At 39.0% G+C, this 23,742-nt stretch overlaps 3 protein-coding genes across 4 annotated transcripts in view; all 3 read left to right on the forward strand.

The window, feature by feature from the left end:
* miip (migration and invasion inhibitory protein) overlaps positions 1-3,272 on the forward strand; it is a 4,647-nt gene extending 1,375 nt beyond the window's left edge. Inside the window, exons 2-10 of the mRNA XM_080424909.1 lie at positions 1-117; positions 659-768; positions 1,017-1,122; positions 1,214-1,325; positions 1,773-1,852; positions 1,949-2,075; positions 2,620-2,716; positions 2,868-3,002; positions 3,106-3,272. The exon at positions 1-117 is cut by the window's left edge and continues 81 nt beyond it. Coding sequence (XP_080281035.1) covers positions 1-117; positions 659-768; positions 1,017-1,122; positions 1,214-1,325; positions 1,773-1,852; positions 1,949-2,075; positions 2,620-2,716; positions 2,868-3,002; positions 3,106-3,195 — 974 coding nt within the window. The 3' untranslated portion in view covers positions 3,196-3,272. The remainder of the gene's footprint in view (positions 118-658; positions 769-1,016; positions 1,123-1,213; positions 1,326-1,772; positions 1,853-1,948; positions 2,076-2,619; positions 2,717-2,867; positions 3,003-3,105) is intronic.
* A 3,433-nt stretch (positions 3,273-6,705) lies between these two features.
* On the forward strand, positions 6,706-15,052 carry tnfrsf1b (tumor necrosis factor receptor superfamily, member 1B). 2 transcript variants are annotated; one of them, XM_080424906.1, is made up of 10 exons: positions 6,706-6,948; positions 9,287-9,398; positions 10,750-10,875; positions 10,970-11,128; positions 11,462-11,555; positions 11,643-11,908; positions 12,053-12,148; positions 12,320-12,378; positions 12,767-12,869; positions 14,091-15,052. In XM_080424906.1, exons 1-10 carry the CDS (start codon positions 6,886-6,888, stop codon positions 14,429-14,431), a joined length of 1,419 nt encoding a protein of 472 aa, XP_080281032.1. In that variant the 5' UTR covers positions 6,706-6,885; the 3' UTR covers positions 14,432-15,052. The 2 variants fall into 2 exon arrangements, with proteins under 2 accessions (XP_080281032.1, XP_080281033.1); XM_080424907.1 differs by having other exon boundaries at positions 14,086-14,216.
* Positions 15,053-19,587: 4,535 nt separating this feature from the next.
* Positions 19,588-23,742, forward strand: part of trim62.1 (tripartite motif containing 62, tandem duplicate 1) — a 40,033-nt gene continuing 35,878 nt past the window's right edge. Inside the window, exons 1-2 of the mRNA XM_080424905.1 lie at positions 19,588-19,686; positions 20,542-21,126. Coding sequence (XP_080281031.1) covers positions 20,719-21,126 — 408 coding nt within the window. The 5' untranslated portion in view covers positions 19,588-19,686; positions 20,542-20,718. The remainder of the gene's footprint in view (positions 19,687-20,541; positions 21,127-23,742) is intronic.

The raw sequence follows: 23,742 nt of genomic DNA on the forward strand, positions 1-23,742 counted from the left end.
AAATGGTGACCCTGTTTGACGGTGACAGGGGTTCTGTAAGAGCTGCCCTCTCTAAACCTTCTGTGTCCTTTGTGCACAATGAAACAAGTGGAGCAGATGGAGTCTCCAGAGGTGCAGGTGAGCATACAGGTGTTCAATCAGTGGTTCTCAAACTTTTTCATGTCAAGGTGTAAGGACCCCCCCAAAAATATATGTATTTGGCTACAGACCCCCATCTGAAAACATGCTGTGCCAGGCAGAAAAAAACCATACATTTGTGTTGTTAAAATGTTTTTAAAAAAGTGTAACTTCTACGAGATCTACAAGCTCTCAACGCATAGCAGACACATTGTGAGCGTGTCTAGATCGGATATTTTCAAATAGCTGATGTAGGGTTAAGTGTAGCTCTGGCCCATAGCGTTAGAAGGAGAACTCCTTCTAACGCTATGGACCAGAGCTAGGTTAAGTGGTTAAACTGATCTAATTTTACTGGGGAACCCCCTCAAGGACCCCTGGGGGTCCCCGGACGCCACTTTGCGAACAAATAACCACCGATGTAAATATTAATTGATTCACTGAAGTCAAGTTATCTACTTGGTTGTCAAGTTAATTATTAACATACACATACCGTCCAGGGCTCTTAAACACAGACATGACATACTTGATCACTTGTCTTCAGACCTTTTACAAGACGGTAACAAACGTCCCGGTGTCCATAGAAGACCAGACGACACAAGGCAACACACTCCCAGACCCCATCTCCTTCTCCATGACAGAGACAAGGAAAGGGTGAGACATGGAGATCTGTTACATATTTGTTTATTACTTGTGCATCATACATTAAAAACGATTTATTTTTGTGGTTCATACACATTTTTGTATTCTATTTTTATTCTCCCTCCCATTTTGACCACCAGATGGTGCTTTGAACTGGAAATAATACTTTACCACTGAAAATGTGACCCATTTCAATGATTTCAAATGAACTGAGCATTGATAACTTACTCAACATTACACAAATGATTCTGTGTTTGTAGAGGGAGACTGCAAACAGAGTCACATTTCAGTTTCCTGGATGTGAACAGATGTCTGCCTCACACAGGCAATATGTGCAGCCCTTACTCGGATATGACTGGATAGCAGGTACACACAATATTGATCTTCATTATATCACAAGCTCTCCCTTAATGCAAGAACAGCTCTGACTCTGATGTGTTTGTTTCTTTTCTTGAAGGAATCCTGGATGTGGAGAGCTCCTTAGTAGAGCATTCTGATGAGTTCTTCAATGACCTCCTTACTTTTCGATCAGTCAATCAAGACGAATGTGTCCACAGCCAACAAGAAGGGTGATTGGATCACACACACCATTGCACTTGGATATCGTCACTGAGGTGGAAACCTTGTATGTCCAAAACTGTTACTTTTCAGGAAATTGAAAAAAAGAACCTGTGTTCCAATTGATCGAATATAGTTATTATTTAGTCACAAGCTTTTCTTAATACTTTTTCAATATTTACAGTACCCACCGACACACTTAACCACTTTCACTTAAAAGGAAACACGGAATGAATAAAAATAGACGATCTGGTCGCGATACAATGTGTTTTTAGCTTGTAGATCTGCTATTTTGGCTACTTTTGCGCGACACTCTTGTACGATGAATTATGGCATTAATTTACAAGAGATACAAGGTTTCTGCCCGACAGCGACAATACATTATGTCAAGCTGATTACAACTGCACTCATGAGTGTGTTGTTAAATTGCTACTGTGTACATTGGCCCTTTTTAATAGGTTTCCTGAGGACGACTTTTCAGTCCCACCGCTGCTAATTGATGAGGCTGGACAAGAGGCCCACAAGGACACTCATCAGTGTGAGAATAGTATTTTAACTAATTTCTTTCTGTAAAGCAGTTTTGCTAATTCCCTTCATAATAATTATTTTGTCTCTCTGCTTTGCTCTTTTCTAGGTACATTCTGTTACAGGATTAATAGCAGACTGTTCCCAATTCCACTGGATCCCGAGGAGCGTTGTCCCGTGTGCAAAAAGCCAAAATCCCTTCAGCCTCACACTGCTGCAGAACCAGCATTTATTAGGTATCAATGCTGTTAAAGCATGTGCACTGACAGGCACGAATATGGTGCCTAAATACCTGTCAAATTGAAATTGCTCTGTCAAATATATAGCAGTATGTGTCTTTGTGAAGTCTGAAACATACTCCACGCACAAATGCGGACAGTTCAAGCTCTGCAAAAATCGATTTCATGCGTTGTTGGGTTCTGTAATATGTCACCTGAAAGTTGTAATGTGACACAAGCATGACGTGCATTTGCAATGAGGGTTTTTTAGGTAGAAGGCAACAACAGAATGAAGCTGTCATCTTGGATTTGTGCTCTCTTTTGCTCTAGCTTTCATAATATAGCAGGTTGTAGTTTCAAATGTAACTCTATGTGGGTTTATTTCCTCCACTGGTGCATGATAGCGGACTTGCGAATATGTTAACCAGGGATGCACGTTTGTGATGGCTTGGCCAGGCATTGACATTTGCGTGCTTGCATAGAGTATGTTTCAGGCTTTAGTCATACACTAAATCTTATTTTGCCCGTGTGAAATGGTTTATTCTCTTTATTTGTACCTCAGGGTCAGCATTCCTTGTTCCACCCTCTTGCCAACTTACAAATACAAACCCCATCGACGATGTAGTTTTGACCCCTCTGATAGTTTGGGGTTACCATCGGTGAGTGCGCCAGTGGAAAAGTCTCAACTATATCATTATTATTTTATCATTGTGACATTTTCCAAATGTGAGCTTTTTCCATTACCTTTGTAAAGATTATTATTTACCCTACATCATTACTCATCTCATCACTTTGCTTGCAATTCTCCAGCACTGTCTGTCAGGTTGGTCAAATACAGGCCAGAGCACCCTGTCACAGCCTAGCACCCTTGACCTACGGAGCAATCTAAACATAGAGACCTCTGCTGGCCGTCCCTTGGAAAAGTCACAGAACAAGGACCACTTGGTAAAATACTGCAGAAGTTTTACTGTGAACTTGGCAAATGAAATTTTAATTTACTGTAAAAGCAGTAAGACATATTCACATGTAGTTCTTTATCATTTTACAGGATATACCTGTGTCCGGCAGCCAGCGCGCTGACAAAATCTTAGATGTTTCTCGATTGGCCCGGTACCGTTTCCAGCATCCTACCATTTGATAATGGTACCGTAACAATTGTCTGTTTTCATGTTCTGGTTTTAAATTATCCATCAATGTTTCTTGACTTTATAAATATTTTATTTACTGTGTATTTTAATTATTATTTTTATTTTTATTTATATATATATATATATATATATATATATATATATATATATATATATATATATATATATATATATATATATATATATATATATATATATATATATATATATATATATATATATATATATATATATATATATATATATATTACTTCATGTTGGAACACAGAAACAACAGATGAAATACATCTACAATTAATGTTATTACCATTTACCCATATATGACACCTAAAAATATCCATTCCACTGTGAGAAGGAAAACCATTTGAGTTATAAATTAGTGCAGGTTGTGGTTCAGATAACAATTTACAATGTAAATTATGATATATGAAATATGTTCCAATCAACTTGAGGCTAAATGGTCAAAAGCACTGACTATTACCAAAACAGTATATCTTCAGATTCTTCACTCAGATTAAGTCTGAACAAAATCAACTACTCCATGATCAAAGTTGAAGGAAGCTTGGGCAAAATAATTTTACACTCATTCATACTTGGTGTAAACGTGTGATGTGATATAAAGTTGAACTTAGATATGTCATCTATCATAGAACATTTTACATTTTTATTTAATCATTCCCAGTTTAACACCAGACTACATGCAGACTATGTATTGGCTTTAAATTACAAACTCTAATTAGTATTGGTTTACATAAAAAAAATAAAATAATAATATATATATATATATATATATTTTTTTTTTTTTTTTTTGAGTGTAAAATTATTTTGCCCAAGCTTCCTTCAACTTCGATCATGGAGTAGTTGATTTTGTTCAGACTTAATCTGAGTGAAGAATCTGAAGATATACTGTTTTGGTAATAGTCAGTGCTTTTGACCATTTAGCCTCAAGTTGATTGGAACATATTTCATATATCATAATCTACATTGTAAATTGTTATCTGAACCACAACCTGCACTAATTTATAACTCGAATGGTTTTCCTTCTCACAGTGGAATGGATATTTTTAGGTGTCATATATGGGTAAATGGTAATAACGTTAATTGTAGATGTATTTCATCTGTTGTTTCTGTGTTCCAACATGAAGTTAATTGTACCATAGGAGTTGTAACAGCTAAACGAAATGCACCCACAATTAATGTTATTAATGTACCATCATCTGCATCTATGACACAACAACATGTCGGCCGTCTAAACGTTAGACTCTAAAGGGTCTATGGCCCTCTTAATATACAGGCAGTGGTTAATATACATAGTGTATGTACAGTATATTTGAAACTAAACCCTTTATCTGAGTGAGCAAAAGCTGCCATGAACTGTTCAATTCTTTCACTTGTGTGGTTTTGTGTAAGACTGGAACAGCTTTAAGGAAGTGCTTTTTGAGTAATAGTTCACGTTTCCCTTTCCAATTGTTTCTTTTGGCTCCTAAGTTGACAAATCTTTCAGTGTTTTAACTTCCCTTTTACGTTACATTATCCCCTATAGGCTACTAACCGTGAGACTAGCAATTCTAAAGAATGGGTGGACGCCTCAGTTGCACATGGCAGGAAACAAAACCACACCACACCTACTACTTAACATCAACTGTACCTGACCATCTAATGCTTAATTTTTATTCCATCATACAACAAAGCATAAATCAGGCTTTAATCTCTCACACACAGGACCAAACCAAGAAACAGACCAGTTTTTCCACTTTCATGCAGGTTAATTGATTGTGAGAAGCCAAGCTTGCAGTCGTCACATGGTGTATTGAAACGGATGCAATGTAATTGTGTCAGAGTTCTTTGTCACTATTTTAAAGTTCAGTACAAAAACATCAGCATTGCATTTTCAAAGCCTTCATGTGGCCCAGAGTTTTGATATTATACACTGTCTCGCCCACTGAGGGGAAATTTAACATTGGATTGTTTAATCACAAGGTGTCTGTTGATCACCCTCTGAGAACTAGATTGTATGTGGATGAATAGTTTGTGGGGGCTACTGAAATGTTATAGGTGCTCTTGTGTGACTTTCCCCCCAAAAAAGGTGTTCGAGACAGAGAGGGGCGTTCTGTTGTTAGATGGGTATAATGCAACCTTGCATGTCTCTCTAAGTCTCTTAAAATATCATTTTCAAATATCAGTTTCATGAGAAAAAAGAAGACCTTCCGAGGTCGAAACATTTGCCTTATATTAATAAAGGCTTTTCCTCTGCTTTATTCCTGAGTGCCATTGTTTCTCATGTTTTGATCCTGTGAGCACCATTGATACTTTTAACTACTTTTAACCATTTGTGTATATCCTGTGAGCACCTGGTTGTTCTGTTTTCTCGATCATCAGTTTCAATTATCCTCTGGACTGTCAGGTTTTTAAAAATGAAGGCCTAAAACCATCATTGGGGATTTAGTGGTGATCAGTTCAGTATACTTAAATACTTTCTTTTACCAGACAAATCGAATTTGATTGAAAGCCAGAAGATGAGACCGGAAATAATATTGTTTGCAAACTCTGTTTTCTTTAGAATGAATATATAATTATATGAGTCATACACGAGGACAAAAAATTCAGAATGTTGGTTGTGAAATCACAGTGCTGCACTGGCTGACTCAGGGTCAGGATGTTTGGTTAAGTAGACTACATTATAAGCATATAACTTCCGGAGCTTGTATGACTTTTCTCACTGTCTCATGCCCACAGATTATGACAGTAATAATGACGAGCTAGATACAATGCTTTACCACAAAGGAAGGAAAACGGGTCGATTCAGGGCAGCGTAGCCTAGTAAGAACTGTCACCCTATAGCTACTTTCAAAACACCTGTTTATACTGTACACATTTTGATGTATCATATTCATGGATTTAAAACATCCATCAAATTAAATTACATATTGAGTTTATATGTCACACAAACCAGAATCACACTTTATTGTCACATCATATTACAAGTAACATGGGTGAAATTCTTAATTGTGCAGGCCAATCAATGCAGTTAAAAGACAGATCAGAGAATTAGAGCATAGCAAAGTAGAATAATGTGCATAAAAAGCGGCTGATATGCATAATAAATTAAGAGTCATGAAATGTAGGATATGTAAAGGAGAGTCCATTTAAAACACACATTTATATATATATATATATATATATATATATATATATATATTTTGCAGGGAGACTGCAAACAGTCACATTTCAGTCTCCTAGATGTGAAGAGATGTCTGCCTCACACAGGCAATATATTGTATGTTAATGTATATTATGTATATATGTGTGTGTGTGTATATATATATATATATATATACATATACACACATATATATATATCTATATATATATATGTGTGTGTGTGTGTGTGTGTGTGTGTGTGTGTGTGAGAATTGCTTTTGATGTCAGAGACTTTACTTTTTCACATGCCTGTGTGCAGCCAAACGAGATGCTATTCAACTTCCTCTGACTAGTTTAGAGGCAGTTCACTGTGTTTCCTGTCTTGGCTGTAAAAGCCGGTCTGATTTCGGGGAAGTTTAATCACTCCGAGCGTAAAAACAACTTGTTGTCGCTGACGGTTTGTGTCAGCTTTCTAAAATGAAGTACTGTATGTTAGTTGTACTCATAGGTTGTAGTCTATAGTTTCGATTAAGAAGGCAATGAGGGACTCTACGTGTTTACTGTTTGCGATCCTGCTGCTGAATGCCAGAACTACCAACCAGGTAAGACATTCTGCCGTAGACTACCGTCCTTCATCAAGGACGCCAGGTATCAGTCGGGAGCGTGATTTGAAAGTAGGGCAGTAAAGCTTACTATTTCACACACTCGTTATTATGCAGCTCTCAGTTGGGGTTGGAATGTTAGGTACTAGGCTAATCCGGTAGATGAGATTAGACTACTTCCTTGAAAGTTGTCAATTATTGTATTCCTATTCGCTGGATGTCTTTAAAGGCAGTTATACTACCTTTAAATAAATGTAGTATTCCTATACACTTACTTTATGACGGTTTAATTTTGGGGGGGACCACAGCTCCAGTAGGTTTAGGATTAGCCTTGGATCAAGACTATCATAGATGTATTTGATCGAGTCTGACTTTTACTTTCGTATTGTAGAAATAAAAATACATCTATGATAGTCTTGATCCAAGGCTATTAGGACACTGTTATATATTTAAAATGATTCTGGAGCAACGTTGTTGGTGTCTTAATTCCAAAACATCTTCACTTGTCTTATTTAGTCAAATCAAAATATGCTACATCTCTCCATAATCCAATATAGCCGACATCTTTACCTTTCTACACAAATCAATTTAGCTGTGAATCTATTCAAGTGCATTGACTATGATGGGAGTAGGTTATCAGAATGATTAATATTCAATCTGATAACACATTTTTTTTATTCTACTCTATAGCCAAATGTACCATATATCCATTTGCTTTCTCTGTATGTATCGTTATAAATACATGGGAATAGAACAGCTCCCACTGTAAGCCACCAAGCTTATAATTGGCATATAGCCAGTGGAATGTCAGGAATTTGTTGTATCACATTTAATCAGATTAAAGTCCACTTTCAGTCAAAACAATACTACTACACATGAATTAATAGAATAAGGAAATTAACAGCAGTGTAATAGTCAACCTGCATGACTATTCATTAAAAGAAATTGGCACCTGATTCAGTTTCCAATTCCAATCAACAACTCATCATACACAGGCAATAACCTTATGTCCTTGAGTTCTGCTGCTTCCCGTCTACAATGATCTCTTATCACTTCTGGAGAAATGGTGTGGTTGTTTAGGAATGCAGCCAAAGTGAAAAAGGAAATAACAGCATGTTCTCAGAACTTCTCAAGATAGGAAGAATGTCTCTATCGACTCTAACTCTTTACTGTCAGTGGTTAAACCACACGTACAGTATATAAAAATGAAGCCGCCCCTTGTGTAGACTCTTCTATTTCCTGTTGTACAAGAAATACACTGCTATGATCAGCAACTCTTTGATGGGAGGACAAAGCTTTGAAGGAACAAAGGAAGTAGTTTGAACTTTAGCGCCTGATTGTATACGCACGTCAAAACACTATCATCTAACGCTTAGACATACAGATTTATTTTGGGTAAATCTGTGTGTGTAACGACCCCCTGAATTTGAACCTCTGTCTTCTGTGTGGGAAACTAAACATTTGCAGCTCCTACAGATAATGATATTACCTGGCTGGCACCAAAACCAGCCAACAGCAGTAGGTCAGCACAGTACCCAGCTTTTGCCAACTATAGGCCGATGCCCGTTAGGAATGATGCCCATTGGGAATGCATGTCCCTTATGCATATGCGATAACCCGTTGTCAGAGAACTTTGTGCAGTAATCTTAGTACTTGGAGGCCAGTCTATGACGTCAGTACTATGACATCATGTTGATGACATCAGGGATCTCCATATATGGGCATAAAAAGGACAGACAGAGAGATACAGAGATTTGGGGATTTTTGGTTCTAGACAAAAGGCGGTCCGCCCGAATTCCCATTCCGCACAACACACTGATCTGTCGGGACGTGATACACACGACGTGACAGATTTGAAGTCGACTTGAGTTATTTACGAGAAAGACAGCGACACACACACACACACACACACACACACACACACACACACACACACACACACACACACACACACACAATCAGAATCAGGTTTATTGTCACATCACAGGTTTACAGAAGTAAAAAAAGTGGGTGAAATTAGTTTTTGTGTGTTTTGTTATTTCCATAGAAAAAAAGAGAAAGTGAAGAAGAAGAAGGGAGGGGGCAAGGGGGAAGAGAGATCAATCAAAGAAAACAAACGAATGATATACTATGCACACACACACACACACACACACACACACACACACACACACACACACACACACACACACACACACACACACACACAGACTTATAGATAGATAGATGTCAGGCTTTTCTCACATATCTGAGTTTGGGACTTTCTTGCACTCTAATTGTTCTAATTGAGCTGCTCATTACAGCAACCTCTTTCTTTTGTACTTTTTCTGTTAAACAGCAGGAGTATTCGCTACCGTATCATGCAGATTCAAGTGGAGAATGTAAGAACCCAAACAGAGAATATCTATCAGAGGATGTATCAAACTTGTGCTGCAGCAGGTGTCCCCCTGGTAAGAGATGGATTGGCTTCACTCATGAATAGCCTCATACTGATTCCTACAGACTGTCAGGAGTAATATACAATCATATACATTTTAGAGGGCTTTAGTTAAGAGAATATTGTGTCTGTTTATTATGCAGGAAAATGTCAAGGCTTTCAGATTAGATGTATAACAGTAAAGTGTTTTGTTTTGTTTTGCAATTGTTTTTGTTTTTCTCCTAATTTAGTCATTCTGTCAATTCCCAATTCCCCCTTGTAGACCCTTTCTGCTGCTGACCCCTACTGGTTAGCTCAATAGGGAGGGTGTAGGTCAGCCAGCGGTTCCCAAACTGGGGGTCCTCAAATTATTTTGGGGGTCCCCAGATGATTAGCTTTATGTGCAACATTGTTTTCTCACTGAACAGCTCAACAGTAAACAAACCAACATAGAGTATACAGTAAGTGTATACACTATGCAGGGTATCTGCACATTTCTAAAGTTACAAATGAATGACTTTTTAAGACCCTTTAAATACCAAATTGGCCAAATTGTCAAATATTACATATGAAAGAGGAAAACATTGTGAAAATAGCCCATCTACAAGCTCACAACCCCTCGCAGTGTGAGGTGTTTGTAGTTCGTAGAGGAGTTTCACCGGGAGGACGTAACGCATGTGGAGGAACATGATATTCTTCTCAGTTAAGCTCCGCACTGAACAGGTGCCCTGACCAACCTGTAGGAGTTGATAGTACAGCGACAGTTCGCCCTCCCTGCCCGGTTCCCATCCCTTGAACATGGCCAATTGATGCACCGCGGAGGATTCAAACCAAGTCTCCATGGTGGTGCAAAGGAACTTTACACCTGCACCAGCCGACTCCGAGTGCCCCAAAATCATCAGTGTTAATGTAACAAGTGTACTAATGGAACCAAATGTTAAGTGTCCATTACACAATTTTGGAATTAATTGGATTACAACCACTTTAACAGCATCACTTTATCACACACTTATTACAGATTCATTTATTTTTTTTCAATTCAGGAATTTAGTGCTCTGTTGAAAGCAAATAGCATTCCACAAAATCCTCCCGGAATAGGCCTTGTTCATCATGCTGCAAAAACCATGTGTATCAACTATCAAATGTTGTCTTTTATTTATTTTACCCTAACTGATAGCCATAACTGACAACACTGACTCTGACTGGTAGGCTTTACTGCAGCAAGAACACAGAAAAGCATAATGAAAAGTATATTTGAAAAGTATGCCACCAAATTCTGCATGTTTTTGTGTGTTTTGAACTGTACTTTCATGTGTTTTTTTCTGCAAACTTCTAATAAAGTATTCAATCAATCAATGTCTTGCATTTGTTTGTATTTGTAACAGGGAGGAAACTGATAAAGAGATGCAGTGACACAAATGACAGCGAGTGTCAAGAGTGTGACAGCGGCCAATACTTGGCGAACTTTAACTATTCTCCAAACTGCTTGAGATGCCCTCAGTGTAAAACAGGTAGGTGGATGCATTATTATACTGTATACAGTAGCTATTCATTACTTTGGTAGCCCCTGTATGTGAAACGCCATCTTTGTTTCTTTTTGAACAGAAAAGGGTCTGCTGTATGCCCAGAACTGCAACAGTACTACCAGGTCCAAATGTGTGTGTCAGACTGGGTGGTACTGCTACATGGACTTTCAGGACCCATACTGTGCAGAATGTAGAATATACAAATCGTGCAAAGCTGGGGAAGGGGTCTTTAAAGAAGGTACAATGCTCACCATTTCAAGGAGGCCATTGATATCTTTTCAGAATGTAATTAACTTCATTATTAATTACAGATGTGAAATCATGTTTGTATTCCATACACAATTAACCACTTTCAACCCGGCATCCCTGTTTTTGGCATGTCATTATAGGCAACATGTTCTAAAATAGCAAAAAAGCTGATCTACAAGCTTACAACACATTGCATCTCAATGCATTGTGAGCTCTTTCCACTATTCATCACATGGCAAAGTATATAGGACTTAAGTGGTTCAAATGAGATATATAGTGTGATATACATTTAAAGGGATTTTTTTTTCTATATGTATTTCAGGTGGAAAAGACTACAATGTGAGGTGTAAAAAATGTCCTGATGGGACATTTTCTGATAAGATCTCTTACACTGAGCTTTGTCGGCCTCATACAGAGTGAGTGAAGCACAACCGCATAGCTAGGCTATAGTTATTTGCGGTGCATAATCTAAGACCTTCTGAAATGTTTCCCTCCCTCTCCAGTTGTCAAGGAAGGGCTATCGTGAAACATGGCGGTGCTACCTTTGACACAGTGTGTGAGCCTGCGGCTGTTGCTTATACAACCCTGCATCCAAGGATACAGACAGAGCCACATGGCAGTTCTGTGCACCCAACCATAAATCTACAAACGACTGCAAATCCATCAAGCTTTCACTCTAGACCTGTCAGTACAACTGATCCAGTTATCAACCAAGACCCAACAAAAACACCAATACCACCACCATGGCCCAACTCTGGGCCACAATTAGGTATGCTAATTGGTCAAGGTTTATTATAAGTTATGAAGAAGTAGCTTTGTGACTAAAACAGTGTTTCAGATTATATTTTTTTTGTTTGGATATACAAACATTGTGGATTTACATGTGTGTACTTTTGTCTACCTACTTATGTAGTTGCAGTAATTGCCGGTGTCACTGGACTTCTTATGGTGTTCATTATTGTCCTGGTGCTGTTGATCCGCCGTAGAACCATTCCGATAAATGGTGAAGGTAACCTGGAACAAAATCCAACATTTAAAACTACATTGTCACTTCTGTTGATTATGCTGCACATTTGAGATAAATTGTAATTATTGAACCTTTGTTCATTTCTGATTTACTTCATGTGTCAATATTTTTTATCTCTCTGCACCTGTGTGATCACGGTTCTTTCTTACCTAGAGGCCCAAACCGATCCTCCAAAAATAGATGCAAATGGCAATTGTGAGAGGGACAATGACGTGAGTTTCTTTGCTTGTGTTTACTCTATGATCTGAAATAATTGATATTAATATACGTCATATGACTTGCATTACATTACATTACATTACAGTCATTTAGCAGACGCTTTTATCCAAAGCGACTTACAATAAGTGCATTCAACATAGGTAGGGAACGAAACTACTAATCACCAGAAGTATTAAGTGCATTCTCTTCTAAAACAAGCAACTAAGAGTATACCTAGCGCTAAAGTAAAAGTGCAATATATCAGCTACCTACTTTCATAAACAGATGAGACAAAATAGGAAAATCAAATGAGCAAGAGCTAAAACAAATAAGTGTATCGAATAAACAAGACTACCAGTACTCAACTTACTATTCGTGTCTGTCTCTCCTTCTCTGATACAGGTGAATCCGTGTCATTCAACGAAGGTTGAGCTTGTTTCTTTCTCCAACATATCCCCAGAACAACAGAGTCTTTTGAGAACAGAGGAACCCTACAATAAATCCGGTCAGTCTTTTTCTATTATTTATTACATTTATTAGTTTATTTGTCAGGGACAATGCATAAAACCAAGACTGATTAGCACTGGCTCTGGATAAGAGCGTTTGCTAAATGCCTAAATCTTAAATTGCAACAAGTTACATAACTTAAACAGATGTGTTGTTTATCATGTACGGCTTGAAGGACCACTTCGCCCATTTTCAACCTATCTTCATATGATTGGTCCTGACTAATGCTCTGTATACTGTAAGATGTCTCAGAGGAGAGCTGTGGACAGTTCCGAAACCTGCCTACCAGTTATCATCGGTAATTTCAAACAATTTCAGCATGCTTACTTTTCAGGAAGAGAAATGCTGTACTTTCAATGATATGAAGTTAAGGTTGAAAATGGGTGAAGTGCTCCTTTAAGGATAATTTGGTCCCCCTGTTTTGCACCCTGTCCGTCCGCCGTGTGTGTGTGTGTGTATGTCCGTCTGTCTGTCTGTGGACAGCTAATCTCCGGCGCCGTTCGACATGAAACTGTGCACACACTCCCTGGATGCCAGAGCAGAACTTCTGCCCCACATTGGCACATTTTTCACATTGGCCTGTTATAGCGCCTCCAGGAGGTCGATCTTCAGATTCCTACAGATTTTGTCCAAACATCACCCAAATCGGTACACAGTATCTCTAGTCATGTGATCAAGATTTTTCATTTTCCATCCTGATTAGCTAAGATTGGCTTTCAAAGTTTGCACGAGTGGTCCGTTTTGAACAAAATGCCTCAAATCATGAACGCAGCGTCCAATTGCCGTGAAACTTTGCATGCACATCCAACAAATCAACATATTGTGCAATAACTTCACCAACATTAATCCCTCAACTTCTACAGATTCCACTCACATCTATAATGACTGAATTCCAAACATTGCTGGTTCACAATAACCTACTGTACCTGACCTGGCGGAGACCTTTGCTCCGAGGAGCACTTTTCCTAGATTACATTTATGTTTCGTATGTGTACAGTATGTGTATGTGCACGTGCGCCCATACTTGTGCAAGTGCATTATGTTCACTTCACACATTTTTGTAGTGTGGTGTTTGTGCATATGTTTGTGTGTATGTCTGTCTGTGTGTGTGCATGCATGCACATTATCTTTGTGTGTGTGTATATCCAGGTATATAGGTTTATTTACCTACAGTATCTGTTTTTCTTTTCTGACATTCCTGGTGTCTTTACAAGGATAGAGGTCTGCAGCAGTCAGGAGGACCCGTCCATCGGCTCACTTCAATCCACCCTACCACTGCAGAGCCCACAGTCTTCACTGTCAGAGCCCATGCCCTTACTCACCAACACAGAGTCCATCAGTTTCCAGCCCACTGTCCTCCCTCAACCCACCTCTCAGCCTATCAGTCCCCTGGCCAACGGTTCCCATGTGAATGTCAGCATCACTTTCCACATAGGAAATGGGACCTGTGGTGGTGCAGCAGCCCCCATCATCCCAGCTGAAGATGCAGCACAGGCAGTTGATGACCTGCCCCTTGGGGAGGAAGAGGAGTGCCTCACCGTTCCACAACAAGTTCACTAGTTTTGTCATGAATGATAAATGAAGAAATCCTATGCAGGAGCAACAGATGACACAATTTATTCTGTGGCAGTTGCTCAGGAGATAGAGTGGCCGTTTGGGAACCGTAAAGTTCCCGGTTCGATTCCCGGATCTTCCTGGCTTGGTGTCGAAGTGTCCTTGAGCAAGACAATGAAACCCATCTGCTCTCTGGGTGCTGTTCAATAGTTTCCCACTGCTCCTAATAGTTAGGATGGGTTAAATACAGAGGATACATTCTGGGTATGTGCAAATGTACAGTACCTACCGCAACAGCAACTAAAGGGAATACATTTATTGTTTTCGCTCTGTAACACATCTGCCTTTAAATGACTGAATTATCTGACTGTAATTACTGTTATACTGTTGGTGTAGCTACTCATTCATACACTCACTCGTTCATTTCATGCTAACTGTATGAAAAAACTTTATTCAAAGCGTACACCTTAAGTACTATTTAACGACTTACAGTCAAACAAGATGAACATACAGTTTTTTTTACGTGGTACAGCACTGCATTACCTGTATTATTTTTAAATCCATTAAATCATAGCAGCTACTGAAATGTGTATGTACATACTGTAAATAATAGTAAATAAATATATATTACAAAAATACTGTGTGACGTAAGTTGTTGATCGGTCCTGAGTGGGATACTCTCTGGACAGTGTAACTGGAGAACTGGGAACAACAAATGCATTTTGCCCACGATAAAGGTTCTTACAACACAAGATGCTGTGTCAACAGTACATAATAGGCTACATCAGTGGTTCTCAAAGTGGGGTCCAGGGACCCTCAGGGTTCCTTGAGGGAGGTCCAAATGGACCCTTACAGGTCTGTAACTGAGAGTTATGGACGTCAAAATTCAAACGTTTTTGAGAACCGCTAGGCTACATAATAGATGCACAGACAGGCAGGATTTTCACAATTTCTCAGCTCACAATACATCTTTGGGGAAATCATTTATGCTTGATGTGATATTTTCAGTTAATACTTTACTAACTAAACTTGTTCATACTAACAGCTGCCCTCCCAATTGTGTTAGAACAAAAGGAGTCATCAAAAATGTGTATGTGCCCCTAGGTCATTATTACCTAACTGCTAAACTGGGTCAGACACCAAGAATTAATTTGCCCTAAAAAAATTTATTAAACTGCAGTCTGTAAATTCTCCTTATTGCAGTTTTGCAACTGCACTAATGTATTAGGCCAGTGTTTATCAACCTTTTTTGTGCCAAGGCACACCTGGCATAGCCAAAAGATCCCAGGGCACACCTAGATATACGGTATATATATATATATATATATAATTATATATACGGTATATATATATGCACACACACTAGGGGTGTTTTTTCATTTCATGAAACGATACGATACGATATTGGGCACACAACTTCTATATGGGGGAGAAAAAAAGCAAATGCAAACAAATATTTCTGTTTTTGCATTATTCAGACATGCAAACTTGTAGCTTTTCAGCTTCCACTAGCCGTTTCGAATCCAAATAGGGCAATAGTGTGACACCTGACCCGAAAAAAAACAGCATGTTGTCACCCTTTTCACCTCGGGGCTGTTTCTATGCCTGACTATTATTATTGTAAAAAAAAAAATTCAAACCTTCTTCAAACGGTGCGGCACACCTCAGCAGTAGCCCCGGCCCAAAATTGGGACGTTTGCCAGGGTTGATAAACACTGTATTAGGCTACTGTATGTGTATACCTTACAGATACTAAATTATTCATATTATTCACGCCTGTCTTTATTACCTTTACTATTGCAAACTTTATAATATCTTTAAAATGCCTTCTTATTCCTTTTTTATAAAGTAATTGTTTTTAGCACAGCGCGGAACATGCTACACCAATATTTCACTGTTTACTTTACTTTATTTGTTTATTTGGACAGGACAATGCATATTAATGGACACATGGACGTAAATACACCGGTTTTAGCAACTTAGATGCTAGTTTTCATCCGCAGTCCTCACAAGAAACATAAAATCAGAAAACAGACAAAGACAAACAGTGGAATACATTTACATAACATTACATAGGGAACACAGCATAAAAATAAACCTAAAACAAGATCACAAATGGTTGCAGCTTTGGTTTTCAAGCAACCATCTTTTCAGATTAAATTTAAAAGATGGAAATGTAGCACAATCCTTTATACGCAGAGGAAGGCCATTCCATGCTACACAACCCTGTATTTAGAGGACATTTTGACCGAATGTTGTTTGCCGGTGCGGCACTTCGCAATCTCCTCTAGTGGTCGCTCTGGTAGGCCTACTGATTCCCCTATCAGGCTTCCGTTTAATGAATTCACTTGGGGGGGGGGGGGCGGGCACAGACCATGTAGGGTCTTGTTTATGACCCCAACCTGTTTGAAAATGTTAAAGTTATCAAAGCTAAAAAAAAATGAGCCTCCGGAGGATGTTACAATGATGATATGAGTGAGGCTTCCTGTCAAACACTTTGAGCACACTCTTGTAGAGCTGTTCTATGGGTTTGAGAATAGTCACGCTGGTGCAAGACCAGTTTGTGAAACAGTATTCAATGTGTGATAGGATCATACAGTGAAGATACGATCTGGCAGCTCCAACTGTCAGGAAGGGTCTAATTTGTTTTAAAATGTGAAGGTTGAATTTAATATTTGTGACTTTCTTCACATGTTTTTTAAAAGTTAGGGTTGAGTCTAATATGACTCTGAGGTACTTGAACTCTGTAACAAGTTCAAGTTCCTCCCCACCCAGAAACACATTTGAGGACTACAACACAACTGGTCTTTTGGAGAAGGCTATGCAGACTGTCTTTTTGGCATTCAAGAGCAGACATGAATCTATAAGCCAGTCTTGAATGCTTGTCAGAGCTGAGGTTTAAATTATTGACACATCTGCATAGCTTTTCCCATGGGCAAGCACAACAGCATCATCTGCATACATCTGGACATGTAGATTATTACATACTTCAGGTAGGTCATTTATGTACAGTGAGAACAAAATTGGACCTAGTATCGAGCCCTGGGGGACACCGACCGAACAGGTGTGGTAGGGAGATTTTACACTGTTGACACTTACACACTGTTTTCTGGTGGATAGATAGGAACTAAACCATTTTATAGCTTCTGGAGAAAATGTTTAATGTGTTAATTTGGACTGGAGGACCTGGTGACAGACGGTGTCGAACGCCTTCTTGAAGTCCAGGAACACCGCCATTGCACAGGGAGCTTTGTTCAAAACACACTTTAATTTTTCTATGAACAGGCAGTTTGCTGATTCGGTGGAGTGGAATGCCCGAAACCCAAACTGCATGGGATGCAGTGGGGTGTGGCCTTTCTCTAGGTGTTTGTTTGATGATAGACTTGACAATCCACTTTTCAGCCACCTTTGATATAACTGGTAGGATGCTTATGGGTCTATAGTTTGATATGTCAGTTTTAGCGCCAGATTTGTAGATTGGTGTTATCACAGCAACTTTCCAGTTGTACAGTTTGCCAGTTGTACCTATGAGTGAGTGACATATAAATCCTCTTGACTCGAACTGACTGTGAATGGTGACCGTGAAAGACTTAGTTATCTAAATTCACAGGCCAGGGCACACTACAAGTGCCCAGTTATTTATCCAGTGGTTACTTACATACAGTAAGTTCCTAGTTATAACTTATCCCTGAACTGAACTCACATTGCAAAAGTATCCAGTTCACCTGTACCAGGTACAGTGTTGCCACCTACTGGTCCAAATCGGACTACAATAATGGATGTCATACTTTCGCTTTGCTGTTTGTGTTCAATGATTCCTTCCTCCATCAATTAAGGTTTATTATGTAATACATTAGTAGGACAGTTTTAGTGGTCATATTTGACAATCAGCACACGCTCGAGGATTTATTACAGAAAGGCAAGGCAATCAGTGGTGTGAAGTAACTAAGTACATTTACTCAAGTACTGACTGTGTACTAACAATTTTTAGGTATTTTTTTTAACTTTACTGTATTTCCAATTGTCTGTACTTTTACTTCTACTCCACTACATCTCAGAGGCAAATATTATGCTTTTACTCCACTACAATTGTTTGAAAACTTTAGTTACTTTGTAGATTTTGATTATTATTACAAAACATACATTACCCACTTCAAACCCTACAAACATTTCAGACATTTGAAAATACCTGATCTACTAGATAGATGTAGATCTACTATTAGATCTGTAGATCTACTATTTTCAAAAGATTTGTATACATTTTTATAATTTTTTTAAAAACTTGTGAAATGGGACATTCTGCATAATGAATAGCCTATACGTTCTACTTTTGGTACAGTAAATTTTCTGATACCAATACTTTTGCTCTTTTATTAAAGTACATTTTTAATTCCGGACTTTTACTTGCAACGGAGCATTTCTACATTGCAGCATTGATACTTTTACTTAAGTAAAACATTTGAGTACTTTTCTCCACCACTGACAGAAAGACAAGGCAACGAGGGAGCTTGTCAGCTGTGAGCGCGAGCAGCGCTGCCAAAGAGGAGGGCTAGAGGAACTGGGCCATTCCATTACTGGAGGGGCGCAACGCATGTTCAAGGGACCAATCTAAACGGTTTATTGTATCCTAATTACATATTTAATAATTGCAGTTGTTATTTAAGGTATTTTTATAATTAAATGACAAGCATTTACATTGATTAAAGCTTATATGTCACATTGCCTGTGAATATCAGTAAATATAACACCCCAAAAGCTCACACAGGGGGTATGGTTTCGACGCCGCTCAGGGTTGCCAAGCCCGCTTATAATAAGCGACTTTGGGCTTCTTTTTCTGTAAGGTTACTTGTAAATATTGGTTGATGCAACTTGATGGTTGCAGGTTTTTTTTTATAGCTTGTTTCTAAAGTGTAGTTGCTTATTTGGGCTTGTTTCCTAATGTTGTTTAAACCAGTGGTTCTTAAACATTTTCATGTCAAGGACCCCCAAATTAATATGCATTTGTCGGCAGACCCCCCATCTGAAAATATGTTATGCCAGGGGGACCCCCATGCAAGATTTGTATTGTCGCGTAGCGTCGAAGCATACGGCGTAGGTAGCATAGTCGCTTCTTTTGGGCTTGTTTTCATATACCTGGTTGCTTGTTTCTCTTGCCAAACCTGGCAACGCTGACGCCGCTGTGTGTCTCTTCCTGAACAGAGGAGTGAGCACTGAGCAAGCAGTGAACAGCGGAGCCGATGGTCGGTGATGTGGCTGAGCTGGTGAGTTCACTTTGAGTGTTTCAGTCTAAACGGCAGGTGGCTACTTTGTCATGAGAAGATACTCAAATAAATCCGCTTTGATAGTGTTTTAGGCTGTTCACTTTGGGCGTGTTCGCCTTTTAAACGGGTTGGTTGGTTTGGCTGTGCTGTGTGTGTGCTCTCTGCACTGTGTATCCCTGCTGCCGTGGTGGTGTCGTGTGGGTCTGGCTTGGATCGGATGTGTTTACAAATGCAGCTAGTAGCCATGCAAGGAGCAACCAAGTCAATTATACAGCAAGCAAGCTCAGATCTAGTTTTGATTGATGTCTGTTATACAGACTTTATCTCTTCTCGACTTTCCCCGTTAGAAATAAGCAACTAGTTAAGGTTTGCTTGTTGCCACTGAATGAAATATTCCATCCAGAGAGGAGGAAATCAAGAATGTTTCCCACTGCAGGTGCTTCCTGAAGCAACAGCACATCTCACAAGAACAACACAAATACTTAACAATTAAAACACCGCGGTGGTAAAAGTCAGTTTTAGTTGAGCACAAGGAAAGAGACTGGTTCTGGTTTCTGGTCGAAGCCACATGAGGCAAAATGTAGCTGTACTTTATGTGGATGAGAGAGTGGGGTTGTTTCCAATATCATGCAAACCAACATGTTTCTGTTAGGACAACTCATGAATGGATAAAGACAACTTATGAAGGATCAGATATTTTTTATTGAATGTAAAGTGAGCAATATATTTATTATGGTTTGACTCTGAAATAACCGAAATCCTGTCAATTTCTGTACTGTTGATGCAACAACATCAACCATACCAAAATCCATGTGAATTAGTATTAAAAAGTGTTCTTGTGCTCTTTTTCATCAGATACATCAGAAGTGGAAAATCTAAGATCCTAATCTGTCAGTCAACATCTGCATGACACTGAACCCCTCCCAATCTGAGAGCTGAAACTGAGAACTGAACTGAACCATCAATCGAACCAACCATATAGTGCTCCAGAACTGTGTCCTGTTAGATGCAGCTCTGTCTCTGTGTTTGCAAATGGCTTGCTGTCTGAAGGACGAGCTCCTCTGTTCCATCTGTCTGAGCATCTACCAGGACCCCGTCAGCTTTGGTTGTGAGCACTACTTCTGCAGACAGTGCATCACCGAGCACTGGAGCAGGCAGGAGGCCCGCGTAGCACGGGACTGTCCAGAGTGCCGGAGAACCTTCGCCGACCCTCTTCTCTCTCCGAGTCTCAAGCTGTCCAACATTGTCGAGCGCTACTCTGCCTTCCCGTTGGACGCCATCCTCAACGCTCAGAGGAGCTCCTATCCCTGCAAAGACCACGAGAAGGTCAAGCTCTTCTGCCTAAGTGACAAGAGCCTGGTGTGCTTCTTCTGTGACGAGCCAGCCCTGCACGAGCAACATCAGGTGACCACAATTGACGAGGCCTACGAGGAGATACAGGTCAGTGTCACAGAGATGTGGGGAACTGGGGATGTTCATATTTAACATAGTTCTGAATAATAACCTATCGTCTCATTTACATACATCTTATGGAAACAGGAAACTTCTAATGTAGGTCAACTCACTTGGCAAAGTTCTTAGGATTCGAAGAACCCCTTCAAATGTTTTTAAGCAGATCTTCAGTTTGTGGGAATTGGATAATAATTAAACACATTTTATAGAGTGGAAATTCTAGGTACTAAAAACAAAACAAATAACTTTATTAAATAAAATATATAATGATATTCATAAGGATCATTATTGTGGTTCCATTGTATTCTATTGATTTCCAGCAACCCACAATCAGTTTCATTTTTACTATTGGGTTGAGCTTAAATGGAATTTGAATTGTGCAGTGCATAGAAAAATAACCCCTGAGGCTGACTTCTGTTTATGTCTGCATGTTCCATCATTAGAAATAGCCTACTTTTTGTTTTGAATGTTGCACAACATAGTTGAATGAACATATTGCGTATCATTACAATAATTCAAGTGCTTCAGAAAGGGGCGTAAACTGGCAGATAAGGCTGATTATGTGGTTCTGCTCTAATCCATCAAATATAGGCTGTAATTAAATGGCCAAATTAACCCCATATCCTGCTTAAAGGGCATTTTCATAAATCAAAATTGTAATTTTATTTTTAATCACTAAGTTGTTTTGCAGTTTCTCATGAAAGAGACTGTTGGTACTGTATGAGCACTGAGTGGTATTGATGTTAAAGTGTTAAGCCTCTTGTATGCCACTTTCACAGTCTGTCTGTGTCGCAAAGATGTTCCCATTCACATGGCCCAAGGCCTGACTGTTCATTGTGCTGCTGTCCACTTACACCATTCTGAAAGTATGTCTTTGAGCTGGAACATCAAGGCAGCCCCTCCCTTCATCACTCTGCATCACCCTGCATCAGTAATGGTTTATTATTGTTAGAAGTTCACTGTATTATTTACTCCTTAAACTATTGACAGAATATTTCCATCAAACTGCTATTTATATCAGCCTCTTTGTGTTGTTTTATGGCCGTATATATTACAGAAAAATTATCTTTTACATTCCAGTTGGATCACAGTTCAGTTGAGGCATTTATGAACTATAACGTCTATATATGTTGATGTCTACAGCCATAAAAGAACACACAGAGGCTAATATAAAGTGCAGTTTGATCGATATATAATTTTAAGCTTTAAGCACTATATATACTTTGTTGTACGATAATAGTGAAAATAGCCAATCTGCAAGTTCACAATATATGATGCTAATTGTGAATGTGAAATTTGTTAAAAATCTTCACCTATAATGATCGAAAGTGGTTAATGTATTTTGTAATAAAAGTAAAATATATATCCTGTTAACACATTATTTAGTAGTTGTATCCACAGGGCTGTGTGATTCTGCAGCACCATAGAACATTTTAGAATGAATGGTACTAGTATGAACATAAATGTTTGGGCAGGCATCTCGCTGGAAGCATCAGAAAGGTCAAAAAAGGGTGTACGCAGCAAAATGTTCGGTGTTAATTCAACTCAAAAGGACCCCTGCTGTGTAATCTTCGTGCAGAAGTAATTAGGCCTAGTACAAGACGTTGCTCTTTCTCTTGGGTGGTGTCTTGTCGCGATCCTTGGAGCTCTTTTCAAGGCAGAGTGATGTGGCATTTCCTACGCTGGCAGGAGGTTTGGAGGCTGCCCAGATCTGCAACCACTCAACGGGAAGAACACTTACCTTTTTGTGTGCGCAGACATTTACAAGTAGAGATGTTCTTTCTTATGCAGCATGGAGAAACGCAAATGTCAAAAGAACGAAACGGATGGTGCAGAAACGATTACTATCTCATTTGTTATTCGCGATCGAATCTTAAATCAATAGCAGTGCCTCTACTGCATATGTAAAGAGAATATTCTCTGAATTAATTCTTCTTTTAATTGAACTTTTGCGAATGTGCTGTGATATTAGTCGGGCTTCAGTTTTATTTTTTGTCTATCCTTTCTTTTCAGTGAGCAGGCTGTGAGTTATTAGATGGAAACAAACATGACACAGTTGTGCCCAGAGGCACAAAGGTCATTTTTTGCACAAGCTTTGATTATACACAGCCTTAAACACTGTGCCCAAATGACATGATGAGGACGTGATAAAGTGCAGCGATCAGCTCCAGTTTATTGACTGCTGAGGTCAGAAGGTGGTGGGGGGGTCTGTAAAAAAAAAAAACGTTCTCGCTTTTTTTTTTTTTTTTTAAAGATTATAAATAAATTGAATAATGGGTATTTGGTTTGTCTAGACTAGAGCCTGGACAATGTTTTAGAGCCCATTTATTTTAGTGGCATGGTACACTGGATTTCCCTCGACTATGTATTGTCTATTGTTTGTGTGTATTGCTCTTCCTTTCCCTCTTTCAGTTTGAGATTACTCTTTATCTCGTTGACTCTGAAGAACTGGGACTACTGAGGGTTGTACGGAGAATTAGCTACGGTCTGAACTCTGAATCTTCTGTCAGTTAAATATCCTGCAAAGCAACATTACTTTGCTATGCCAAAAACTGCACTGATGTCTTGCTATAGGCAAAGTCCTTCTCTCGCCACATTATCCAT

Source organism: Gymnoscopelus braueri (assembly GCF_963280865.1).
Source record: "Gymnoscopelus braueri genome assembly, chromosome: 3".
NCBI classification, from domain to species: domain Eukaryota; kingdom Metazoa; phylum Chordata; class Actinopteri; order Myctophiformes; family Myctophidae; genus Gymnoscopelus; species Gymnoscopelus braueri.

Excerpts from the sequence above, each read along its gene's own strand:
- tnfrsf1b (XM_080424906.1), top strand. The coding sequence starts at position 6,886 with ATGAGGGACTCTACGTGTTTACTGTTTGCGATCCTGCTGCTGAATGCC. Across the intron at positions 10,876-10,969 it reads ATGCCCTCAGTGTAAAACAG|AAAAGGGTCTGCTGTATGCC; the intron begins GTAGGTGGATGC and ends CTTTTTGAACAG. Across the intron at positions 12,149-12,319 it reads CATTCCGATAAATGGTGAAG|AGGCCCAAACCGATCCTCCA; the intron begins GTAACCTGGAAC and ends TTTCTTACCTAG.